The sequence below is a fragment of the Cotesia typhae genome, unplaced genomic scaffold (assembly GCF_013202065.1).
Source record: "Cotesia typhae breed Kobodo isofemale line unplaced genomic scaffold, CoteBio_Ctyphae scaffold_152, whole genome shotgun sequence".
NCBI lineage: Eukaryota > Metazoa > Arthropoda > Insecta > Hymenoptera > Braconidae > Cotesia > Cotesia typhae.
Genome location: NW_027423776.1, coordinates 9,016,178 through 9,027,886, shown reverse-complemented (window position 1 = coordinate 9,027,886; position 11,709 = coordinate 9,016,178). Strand labels below are relative to the sequence as shown.

Sequence of the window (11,709 nt, the reverse complement as noted above, 5' to 3'; positions counted from 1 at the left end):
TTCTTTTGATTTTTGCAAGTAATTTTTCAATATAAAAAATTTTTAAATGTCGGCTAACTTAATTTTCATATAAAAATCAATAATCGCATGTCCAGGATAGCATCAAGGTTGAAGGAAGAATAAATAAAGTAAATTTATAAATAAAATACATAAATAATTAGAATACTAAAAGGATATGGTTGAAGTACGTTTGCGCGTAATGAGAATAATAAAAAAGTAACCAGTACACCAGCAGCATATGATATACACGTACATTCGGAAACAGCGGAATTTTATTTGATGGTATTATTATATATATATATATATATAGTTAGTCTGAAAGCACAGAGGTAAGAGTAAGTAAGTAATGTATATGTATTAGTTTTATATAGCTATATCTAAGTGAAGTATAGTCTGTAGCAACTCCCACTTGAAAAATTAAACTTACAAGCATTATCCATGTGTCAGAGGAACCGCCGGTCAAACAACGGACACCTGCTAATCTATTATATCTATTGTCTTGAAGTTGAGCTCCGCAGTCAGGCCTTTTAGTATCATCAGTCGCATGCCTGGCCTAAGGATGACCAATTTACGAAAATTCATTGGTAAATATTGTCACAATAATTTTACTGTTTACTTAAATATTTATTTAATTAATTTAGCAAGTAGCACAAATTATAAATCAGCTGTGAGTTTTGTTATTAATATTTTATCAAAGGTTATGTTGTCGCCTGTCACTTTATTTATTTATAATTTATGCTCGTCGCATGTAGGTTAATTTGCTATACGATACTTATCTATGCTAATCCAATTGATTTTTTCTAACTTAGATATCGGAGCTAATTTGTTGGACCCGATGTATCAAGGAATTTACAACGGGTCGCAAAAACACCACCCAGATTTGGAAGTTGTCTTGCAGAGGAGTTGGGAAAATAATTTGTCGAGGATTATTATCACTGCTGGGAGCCTTGATGAAAGTAGGAAAGCTCTCGAGCTTGCTAGAACAGACGGTAATTTATTTATTTATTTATTTATTTACAGTAATTTATTAAAAATAAAAAAATTGTGATTAGTATTTTTAATTTTAATTTAATTATATTTAAATTCAGAGACATTTGATTATTTTTAGACATTTTTTAAATAATAAATTATAGCAAAAAAAATTTATTTAAAAAATTTCATTTTTAGAAACTTAAAAAAATTATATTAAATTTTTTTTTTTTTTTTTTTTTAAATAATTAAATTACAACAAAAAAATATTTTTTTTAAATTGCAAGTTTTTTACAACTGAAATTTTTTTTTAATAATTTTTTTTCTATAAAAAAAATTCTAAAAATTTTTAAATATCGGCTAACTTAATTTTCTTCTTTAAAAAATTAAAAGTGCAATTTTTTATATCTAATTTATTATTAAACAAAAATTGTCTAGTGTCTGATAATTTCAAGGTCATTAAATAAAAAATTTATGAGCACTAGTGCAATGTAAATATTTTAATGAATTTAATTTGATGAGTTTTGTATTTTTCAGCCAGACTATTTACGACAGTAGGATGTCACCCGACGCGGTGCAACGAATTTGAGGACTCAGGTGATCCAGAAAGCTACTTGAAGTCCATGACTGACCTGGCCGCTGATAACCGCGATAAAATAGTGGCTATTGGTGAAATGGGATTGGATTATGATAGAACAAATTTCTGCTCTAAAGATACTCAGAAGAAATACTTTGAGATGCAACTTTCTCTTTGTTCGACGCTAAAGTTGCCGATGTTTTTACATTGCCGTAATGCTGCTGATGATTTTGTTAGTATTCTTAGAAAACATAAAGATAAACTCACTGAAGGCGTCGTTCATTCGTTCGATGGCAATCCAGAAGACGCCAATAGCATTTTGCAATTAGGACTGTATATTGGGATCAATGGGTGGTATGTGTGTTTATTTTTTTTTTACATACCTAGACATAACAGAGATCGTTAAATTTTTATCTTAAGATAATGTAAATATACTATTTCTTTGCATACGTATCTTAAATTATTTATTTTATCAATTTTTCATTTTTTATGTTCAACAGAATTTTTTTTTATTTATTTTTCAAACAAAGTAAGAACAAAAATAATTTTTACTTGAAATTTAATTTTTTTTTTTCAACAAAAAAAAATTAATTTAAAGTTTTAAAAAAAATTTAATTAAATTTTACAATAAATTTTAAAATTTATTTTATTTCTTCTTTTACAGTTCGCTCAAAACAGAAGACAATCTTTTTACAGTAACAACCATTCCTTCGGATAGACTTATGATTGAAACAGACTGCCCATGGTGTGAAATACGGCCTACACATGCATCTGCTAAAGATGTTATAACCCATTTTCCATCAGTTAAAAAAGAAAAATGGCAAGAAGACAAAATGGTTAAAGGTCGTAATGAGCCTTGTACAATAGTGTAAGTATAAATAATTATTTAAATATTATTTTACAGTTAAATACTTTTATTCTTACTGATAATTAACAAATCTTTAAATCAAAGTGTTTATATGTACAAATAATATAGATTAATTAAAAATATGTGAGTAGATAAAAATTAAATGATGATTATTTTTATTTTTACAGACAAATATTGGAAGTACTTGCGCGTGTTAGAGATGAAGAGGAAGAATATCTTTGTAACCAAATATACAAAAACTCAATGAAAGTATTCTTCCCCTATGAATTGTAATGATATATATTTTATTTGTGATTTTTTTTATATTTATATATACGTAGATATATAAATAATAATATGCAATTATATGCATTACCATAAGCGTAAACTACTAACGCGGAGGAATTGACACTTGATAATGCTCAGAGATTGTAAAATTTACATCTTGCCTTGTGTTTTATTATTATTTTAATTGTTTTATTATTTTTAATCGTTACTTTTTACGAGTGTATTTTTGCCAAGCAAAACCCGTACGCAATTTTTGTAGTAAAAATAAAAAATTAAAAAAACGATATTGTGTAATGAAGAATATAAAAAAAAAAAAAGAATAATAATAATAAGGAAAGAAATTAATGATGTAGAAAGATTAATAGAATTTAAAAAAAAAGTCGAGTCAAGATCTCTTCATATTTAAAGTAAAAATTAATATTAATATATTCTTGTTAAGAATCATGATCATCATATGTAATCATCGCCATTATAATATACATATATATTTATATTTATAACATATATTTATATTGTAATGACAAATGTATTTATCAATAATTATAATTTCTTATTACTGTGATAACATTTTTTTAATTTACTTTATCTACTTTTAATTGTTTGTACATTTTATATAGTTCAATTTAAACATGATTTTTTTTTTCGCAAAATTTTTATCCACATCACTCTTTATTATTATAATTATTTAATTATTCTACAGTGTATTGCTATGAAAAAAAATTGTCATTTAATTTATCGCACTCAAACAAATTGACACCAAAAAAAAAAAAAAAAAAACACATCTATAAATATACAAAATACTATGGTTGGCAGGGCTGCTGAAGTTTTTACCTCATATTCACTCTTCTCTCGCTATTATGCTTTCCAATCACTCTTTCACCCTTTACAATTAACAAATATAAAAAAATGCTGACTCAATAATAGTAAAATTAAAAAAAAAAAAAGTAAATTTTAATTATTTTATCGTCGAAATAAATTCAGACCCGTTTTTATTTGTTGTGTATTCAATATTAATAATTTCGTAGTATAAGGGAGTAGCAAAAGAAAAAATCATTAAATAATACGCGAGATACTTTATACAATTGTTAATAGTTTTTTTTTTCTTTTCGAAATATCACAGGTAGAATGGCGGTCGCGATCTCTCGAAACTGTGTGCAGCCTCCTTGTACCGGTATTCTTCTAAATTATTTATTATCTTTAAATAAATGCTGGAATATTACGGGAAAATTTAATTATGTTTTTTTTTGCTTATGTTATTTTGTCAGTCGACGATAATCTTAGACTCCGTCGAATTATTACAGTGGTCCTTAAAAATCACCGTTTTATTTTTTATTAGCTTTTTATTGGACTTTTAATAGCGTTTGGACCTTTTCGTACACCACGTCGTACGCTTGGCTTGCAAATGCTTGAGTTGATTCAACAGCTTGTATCGCGTAGCCACGGATATTTTCTGGGCTCATTTTACCTCTGAAACATGAAAAAAAAAATTTAATTAAACATTAATTTATTACAAAAAAATTTATTTATTTATTTATAAAATTAAATCGTTAAATTTGTCAATAATAATAAAAAAAAAAAAAAAAAAAAAAATGATGACGTTTCTTTAAATAATGAAATTGTGTCGTAAACTTTCAAAGTTATAACAAAAGTTCTTGGACATTTATTTAAAGGCATAGTCTAATAAAAATCAATATTCGTAATATTTATAAAAGCACGTAAATATTTAACACAAATTACACAAAATTGATTAAGTATACCTTCAAAAATATATCATCAGAATTTTTTAAACAAATGTCAGCATAAAATTTATTTAAATATAAATGCTTACACAAAAACGCTAGTCTCCAGCCACCTGATAAAAGTTGTCGATTGAGTAACAATAAAATCAGAAGCGTCAGCTGAATATTTTTTCGTCAACTCCAATTGTTTTGACCCAAACTTCTGAACAGTAGCCAGCCAGCCCGGAAAGTAATGTTCAATCTATTGAAAAATAAATTGACGTACAAATTATATTCACTGAGTCAATAATAATATTATTGATAAATACAAATATATTTAAGTAACTTACGCTGTCAACCACAATAGGCTTCTTTTGTTCAACAAACTCCGCAGTATTGTTATATAATTTAAAAACAAAATTTCTACCGACAAGATAAAAGTCACCAGTTAGTTTTGCGTATTGTCTTCCCCAAGTGGAAGCTGTCTTGTAGTAATCCGGATAGCTGGCTTCCAAATACACTAAACCCTTATTCGAATAACTCTTCGTCGTCGACCATGCTTTCTGTCCATAACCAACTACACCGCTTGTTCTCATTAGTCTTCCAGTTGTTGAGGCTATTAAATATAAAATATTATAATTAAAATTTATAAAAAAAAAATAATAAATTTTTATTTTTAACTTTAAAAATTTATTAAAAAATTGAATAAATTAATTTATTAATAATAAAAAATAATTACCTTCAAACGAACCATGCTTGCTACAATCAAATGCCACAAGCGCTCCAATAAGTATCAAAAGAATAAATGAACCCTTAGTCCATGGGAAAGATCTGCCTTTTTTTGTTGTTGCTGACATCTTTATAATTAAATCCTTAAAAAAATTTTTTTTTAAATTAATAAATTATTTCACACAAAAACTAGTTTTTTTTTTTTTTTTTTTTTTTTTTTTTTTAATTTCTAAAGAAAGTGATAGAAAATGCCTTTTCACAGTATACCTTTCTAACACTTACTATTCACTTAAGCTTCTTATAAAAATAATTATTTTTATTTATTACTATTATTATTATTATTGTTATTATTATTTATTTATTTATTATTATAGACTTAGTAAGTAATCCGATGACTAAAATTTATAGACAGAAAGCCGAGTACGTGGTCGGTGCAATAAATAAACTAATAGAAAAAAAATTACAATGAAGTGCAATGAGTCGGTCGTCACTGGCACAGCCGACAACAGCAAGCAAAGAGGAAAGAGCAGGGGGCCAAGCTCGAAACTAAATGTATCGATCGATAATTGTGTCCCTCCCTTGCTAGTTCACATTCACAGAAATGAAATACCTGTTTTATTTCCAGTTTACACTTCACTTATTTTAGTTAAATTTTAATGATTATTTTTTGTTGTTAAAATAAATAATTAGCCTCGATTTTAAGCTGTCTAACCTTTAACGTGTTAGTGTTTTCGACACTATAAGAAAAAAAAAAAAAAAAAATAGCGAGTACAAACATAAAATTACCAGAAATATTTCTATCCTTCACTAAATTTTTTTTAATACACAATTGTAAATTATTATTATTTTAACCTTTGATCTGTAATATTTACATACCTCAATTCGGTTCGTGCAATGTTTGACAAGCGTTTATTTTTTTTTTACGTTACAAATTTTTTGGAGTCGAAAATTTGATGTGAAATTATGTGTTTAAGTATTAAATATTAAATTACAATTGTTTGATTTATTTAATTTATTTTTTATGTAAGTGCTAATTTGAATACTTTACGTTTAAGGAGTAATACTACGCAGTAATGTGTTGAATCGGTTTAATTGATGTTGACTACTGGACTATACTATGTTCTAATCTGGATATGGAGACAAGTACGACTGGATAAAAGTATAGTACGTAGTACCTGCCGGTAGGTCTGTTACACCGAATAATTTACTAAGGACGAATGCCAACAGCTGATTTGTTCCACGGTAAAAAAATAAAATAATTTAAAATCGGTATGCCGTTTTCTACTTTTAAATTTATAAAAGTATAAATAAATTAAGAGATATTTGGTTTCTTTTTGTTCAATTGATTTTTTGCTATTTTTTTGGCGAGTTTTTTTTAATTGAACACGATTCTGCGCAGATCATCTGAATAATTGAAGACCATTCAACGGAATAAGAGATTAGGTGTTCAATTATTATTGGAACATATGCAAATAAAATTAATAAAAGGAGAAATTTTTATTTATCTAAAAGTAGACTTTTATAATTTTTTTTTTAATAATTTCTCCTATAAAAATTATTTCAAGTTGTGGTACTGAAGTCAGCTGACAGTTGTCAATTTTTTTAATTCTTATAACAAATAAATTGCAATAATAAAAATACTTTTAAAATTTCCACCAGAATTTTTTTTTAATTTTCACATGTGGAATTTTTTTATTAAAATTTTTTCATAATAATTTCATTGCAATTAATTTAAAAAAAAATTTCTGTCTGTCAACTTCATTTTCATTTCAAGTTTTTTACAATTGAATTTTTTTTTATTTTTTTGTATTAATTTTTTCAATAAAAAAAAAAATTCTAAAAATTTTCAAATGTAAGCTAACTTAATTTTCATTATCAATTTTTGTACCAAAAATATCAGACTAACGATAATATTTAATTATTTTATAATTAACTTGCTCCAAAAAATAAAAATAATCAGATCTCTACTTTCAGTATCATTAAATTAATTCAACCATAAAAATAAAATTACTCGCTTGAATAAAAACACTCCAACTAGACCAATAATAAAATTCTTGACATAAATAATTATTTATATTTACCTGAGATCTCTTTTGACAAGCTAGCATCAACAAATCTTCTTTATTCTTCTTCGGCTTCACTTCAGTCACTTGGAAGACACTAAGAGTTTGCTTAAGCAATTTAGCATCTACTTCCGAACGGATTGAAGCCCAATCGTTCGCTAATTATAAAAAAATATATTAAATTCATTTAATCTTTTTTTTTTTTTTTTTTTTTTTTTTAGATAAGATAAGATGACCTCGCCAATCATCATCACTACTTTCTTCTTCGATATTTTTAGTCTTGCTCAAGTTTAACTATCATTATTCGAATAACAACAACATTCATAATGAGTAATGAGATGATTAATGAGACGTCTTATTATCATTAATATTAATTATAACAATAAAAAAAAATTATTACTGAGTTGCTTGATTAGTAGTTCGGATTGATAAAGACGTTTTGAATGCATTTTGTTCCAGAATGACAAACTACGATTGTCCTTGGCTACACAAAGGGCAAGTATCCTTAATAATTCTTCCATGTAAAGAGGATTTGTTTTATTATTTATTTTATCTATTGTATTTTCAAATAATGATTTAACATCTATTTTATCGGTTTGAATTACTGTTTCCTAAAAAAAAAATTAATAACAATTTAGTATCATCATTATTCATCAGCTATACGCTGAGAGAAAAAATTTTTTCGGTAATTATTTATTGTATAAAAATAAATAGTAACTTACCCTTAAAAATTGTAAACAACTGCTAATTTCTTTACTGAGAGATGTATGAATATTAATTTTACCAGAACAAAAGTCATCAACAATATTTAAATACATATCAGTAGTCAAACTATTATTTATATTTTTGCTATGAATAGTAAACATTTCTCTCAATATTTTAGTAACATGATACGCATAGTTTCTCGATTCGAGCATCGAAGCCATAACTTCGTGCCACAGAGTCAATCCAACAGTTAAATTTTTTTTTCCACCCTGTCCAAGGGCCCACAGAATCGCCAAGCCGATAGACTTTTTATTTTGATATGAATTGCGGAGACTTATCAATTTTTCAATGTTAGCACATGTGATCTCTGGGTGCATGTACGCCAATAATTGGATAAATATTTTACAACCAATACTCGATGACCCAAACGCCATATTTTTCGCCATCAGCAGTAACGTGTTCTCGTAAAAAAGTTGAGCCGTCTGTATGCCTACCGATTTTATAACTTTTTCAAACGACGTACGTACTGCTTTTGTTATCAAACTTAAAGGATAAGTATCGGGTTTTGTTGCCGGTGTTATTTCTTCTTTTTCCGAAATATTGCCATTTAAGTATGCCACTAAATCTTTCAGCCAAATTAATGGAGCATCAGGAAATTTAACACGATTTGTTTCTATTAATTCATTTATTTGCTCCACAGTAATCTGTAAAAAAATAATTATGTCATTAAAGTTAGCAGTCACTTGATTATTTTTTTATTTTATTTAACAAAAAAATTTTTTCTTGAAAAAATTATTTATAAAAAAATTGATTTTTAATTTTTTAAAATTTCTACATGTCAATTTTTTTTTCCATAATTTATTTGTTAAAAAAATTCTTTAAATTCTTAAATATCTGTTAAATTAATCTTCATAAAATAATTTAATTTATTTAGTTTATTTTACGATAAAAAAAACATCCTTAAAAAAAAAATATTAAAAAATAAATATCAAATTTCAACGCAGAATTTTGTTTGCAAAATATACAAAGGATTTATTAATACTCTTAAAAAACAAGCTAAAAAAAAAAAAAAAAAAAAAAAAAACATTTAAAAATACTTACAGCACTTTTTTCAACAGGTTTACTTTTTTCTTTAGGTTTTTGTTGTTGTAATTTTTTTTTATTATCAACCTGTGCATTTAATTTCTGTTGTTTTTTCTTCTCTTCATTCTCTTTGGTCTTGTTATCCTTATCTTTTGGCATTTTGTTCTCCTTGTTGCCATTAAAGTTGTCATACAGCGTTTGAACTTGACTCAGTGGAACTATCGAGAAAAAAACAATATTTATTATTTGAATGAACATTAAAAATAACGAAATAGATTAAAAATAATTAATTAATAAACATTAAAAATAACTAGCCGTCACTTCAACTCTAAAATACTCAATAAAAAAAAAATTTAATTTAATTCAAAATTATTATCAAGATTTAAAGTAACACTTGAAATTAATAAATATGAATAAAAAATTATAAATATCGCAAAATTTAATTCATAAAAAGTGAAACATATGTGTAAATAAAACCGAAAATAAACATGTATGTACTTACGAAAATCTTCAACTTTCGGTGCACTTTCAATAAATTTTTTCTTCTCAATTTTAGTAAGTTTATTGTTTTTTCCAGAATTTTTATCCTTTTTATTTTTAGTAACAAGTTCCCATCCACTTGAAGACATTTTTAAAACAATAAATTTTATCTATTATTATTTAATAATAAAATTAACTAAAGCACTACACGTTTAAATAACGAGAGAACTAGTGTAGTAGAAAGGCACTTGGGCATCAATAGTGTTCGGTGTTCAGATGGTTATTCAACTCCATTATTGTCCTGTTGTTATCTGTCTTTTTTTTCTTACTCACTTTTATAGTTTCTTCTCTCACTCCCACGCTTTGAAATTACAATTCTCTATTTCTTTTCTTAACTCTCTCTTTCACTTGTATTCCCCTTCTATAAATTTCGACGGCGACCGCCACAACGTCGTTACTGTCGTCGTCATCGCCAGTCACCGCCATGTCATACAGTTTTAGTGAACTTACATTTTTTCTCTTTCTCAGGCTCTGATGAAGATGATAAATATTTCTAATTAATAATTTTATAAGAAAATTTTTATAGAAAAATTAAAATCATAAAATATTTTTAAATCTTAATGCACATGCTATGCCTAAAGCACTCCTGTCAAAACTAGATTATTTAAATCAACACTCATTAACAAAACTTTAATTAAAAACTTCAATTCTTTTGATTTTGTACTCATTTTAAATTAAACGTCAACTAAAATCAAAAAATTTTGCTGTATATTATAGAAATACAAAAAAAAATATTTTTTTTTATTAATAAATTCATTTAAAAAAATTAATTTTCTTTACAATTCACTTTTTTTTAGGTTTATTTAAATTTTCCCGCGAATAAGCTTGGGATTTGTGCGCCCTCACGCGGGGGACAGTATAATTACAGGTGACTGACGCGCATGCGCATAAGAACCATGAAGAAATCGGTTTTTAAAAATTAATTAAATATGGCTGCTTGATAAATAAAGATTAGAAGAAAATGATGATAGAAATTTTCTATTTACAATTAAATAAATAATTATTCAGCAATGATTTTTAAAAAAGTTATTGTATACTTTGAGAGTTATCATATTTATGAGGAAAATTTGTTCATTAATATTTTCACTTGTTAAAGAGGAGCTAAAACTTAAGAAATTTTTTAAAGTATTTTTTTATTATTGTAATTGATTTGTCATGAAAATTTAAAAAATTAACAGCTGTCATCTAACTTTAGTATCATTAAATAAATACCTAATACGTAAGTGAAGAATAAAACTCACAAAAAAAAAATATAACAATAAAATTGATTAAAAAAAATATAAATTTTATTCTACAAGCATAAATATAGCACATTATCTAAATTCATTATTATTAGTTATAAAATAATAAAAGTATATTAAGCATCTCTACATTTTTCATTTTTTTTTAACTTAACACTTACACTATAAGATAAACATTGTGTTATCTAAACGTACAGTTGGCTCGATGTGACATAGCCGAATTATTCAAAACATCAGCTATGCCGACATCTTGCCTCCTAGACGTTCAGAGTTTTCTTCTTTCAATTTTTGCAGATAAACAATAAAAACATCAAAATAAAAAAAAAAAAAAAAACTAACAGAAAATAGCAGAAATTTAATAAATTAATTATTTCTTCTCAAAATCATGATATTAAAAAGAAACTTTTGAATGTACCACGTTTTTAAAAGGAACTGAGAAAAGTCCAGCATGAAAGCAATAAGAAGAAATTTATTTCAAGTCATTTTGCAATTTAAAAAATTTTTGTAACATTTAAATTATTATAAAAAAATTCCTACTGTAGAAATTAAAATAAAAATTATAAATAGTAATTTTAAAATGTTTTTTTTCATCATAATTAATTTGTTATAAAAATTTTTAAAATTTTCAGTATTATTTACAGAACTGCAAATATTTGAAGTTAGTTAAAAATTGCCACAAAAAATCAAGTATTACATTTTATAACTTGAAAATAGCAAGAAGTTTCAAGAATATCTTGTAGAGTCAACAGTGCAACAGATTTTTCTACATTGTCTTCGATTTCTTCATCAGAAATTTGATATAAAATCAATTACAATATTCTTCCCAGCCAAACATACAAGAAAGCAACTTATTAAAAACATGGTAAAAGCAACAATAAAAATAAAATTTTTGACTAAGCACACCAATAATTGTTTGTCTTCTCTGCTACTTTCAGTAAAAAAAAAAAAA

The 11,709-nt window shown here is 25.6% G+C and overlaps 2 protein-coding genes across 2 annotated transcripts; one reads left to right on the top strand and one right to left on the bottom strand.

Moving 5' to 3' along the window:
- Positions 1–428: 428 nt before the first annotated feature.
- LOC141536471 (deoxyribonuclease TATDN1) lies at positions 429–4,148 on the top strand. Its single transcript, XM_074256999.1, has 5 exons — positions 429–584; positions 810–989; positions 1,507–1,900; positions 2,211–2,414; positions 2,582–4,148. Exons 1-5 carry the CDS (start codon positions 545–547, stop codon positions 2,685–2,687), a joined length of 924 nt encoding a protein of 307 aa, XP_074113100.1. The 5' UTR covers positions 429–544; the 3' UTR covers positions 2,688–4,148.
- On the bottom strand, positions 3,631–9,725 carry Tmem214 (Transmembrane protein 214). Its single transcript, XM_074256993.1, has 9 exons — positions 9,482–9,725; positions 8,998–9,197; positions 7,914–8,600; positions 7,592–7,802; positions 7,210–7,349; positions 5,139–5,271; positions 4,750–5,015; positions 4,510–4,661; positions 3,631–4,148 (listed from the first exon to the last, which is right to left on the bottom strand). The coding sequence occupies exons 1-9, from the start codon at positions 9,606–9,608 to the stop codon at positions 4,022–4,024; spliced, it is 2,043 nt and encodes a 680-aa protein (XP_074113094.1). The 5' UTR covers positions 9,609–9,725; the 3' UTR covers positions 3,631–4,021.
- Between the last annotated feature and the right edge of the window lie 1,984 nt (positions 9,726–11,709).

What these genes read in the sequence shown, in the direction of transcription:
- LOC141536471 (XM_074256999.1), top strand. Translation starts at nt 545, where the DNA reads ATGCCTGGCCTAAGGATGACCAATTTACGAAAATTCATTG. An exon ending in CAATTTACGAAAATTCATTG is followed by an intron (nt 585 to 809) that starts GTAAATATTGTC and finishes TTTCTAACTTAG; the next exon opens with ATATCGGAGCTAATTTGTTG. An exon ending in TATATTGGGATCAATGGGTG is followed by an intron (nt 1,901 to 2,210) that starts GTATGTGTGTTT and finishes CTTCTTTTACAG; the next exon opens with TTCGCTCAAAACAGAAGACA.
- Tmem214 (XM_074256993.1), bottom strand. Translation starts at nt 9,608, where the DNA reads ATGTCTTCAAGTGGATGGGAACTTGTTACTAAAAATAAAAAGGATAAA. An exon ending in AACCTGTTGAAAAAAGTGCT is followed by an intron (nt 8,601 to 8,997) that starts GTAAGTATTTTT and finishes ATTTTTTTACAG; the next exon opens with ATTACTGTGGAGCAAATAAA. An exon ending in CTGGAGACTAGCGTTTTTGT is followed by an intron (nt 4,149 to 4,509) that starts GTAAGCATTTAT and finishes TTCATGTTTCAG; the next exon opens with AGGTAAAATGAGCCCAGAAA.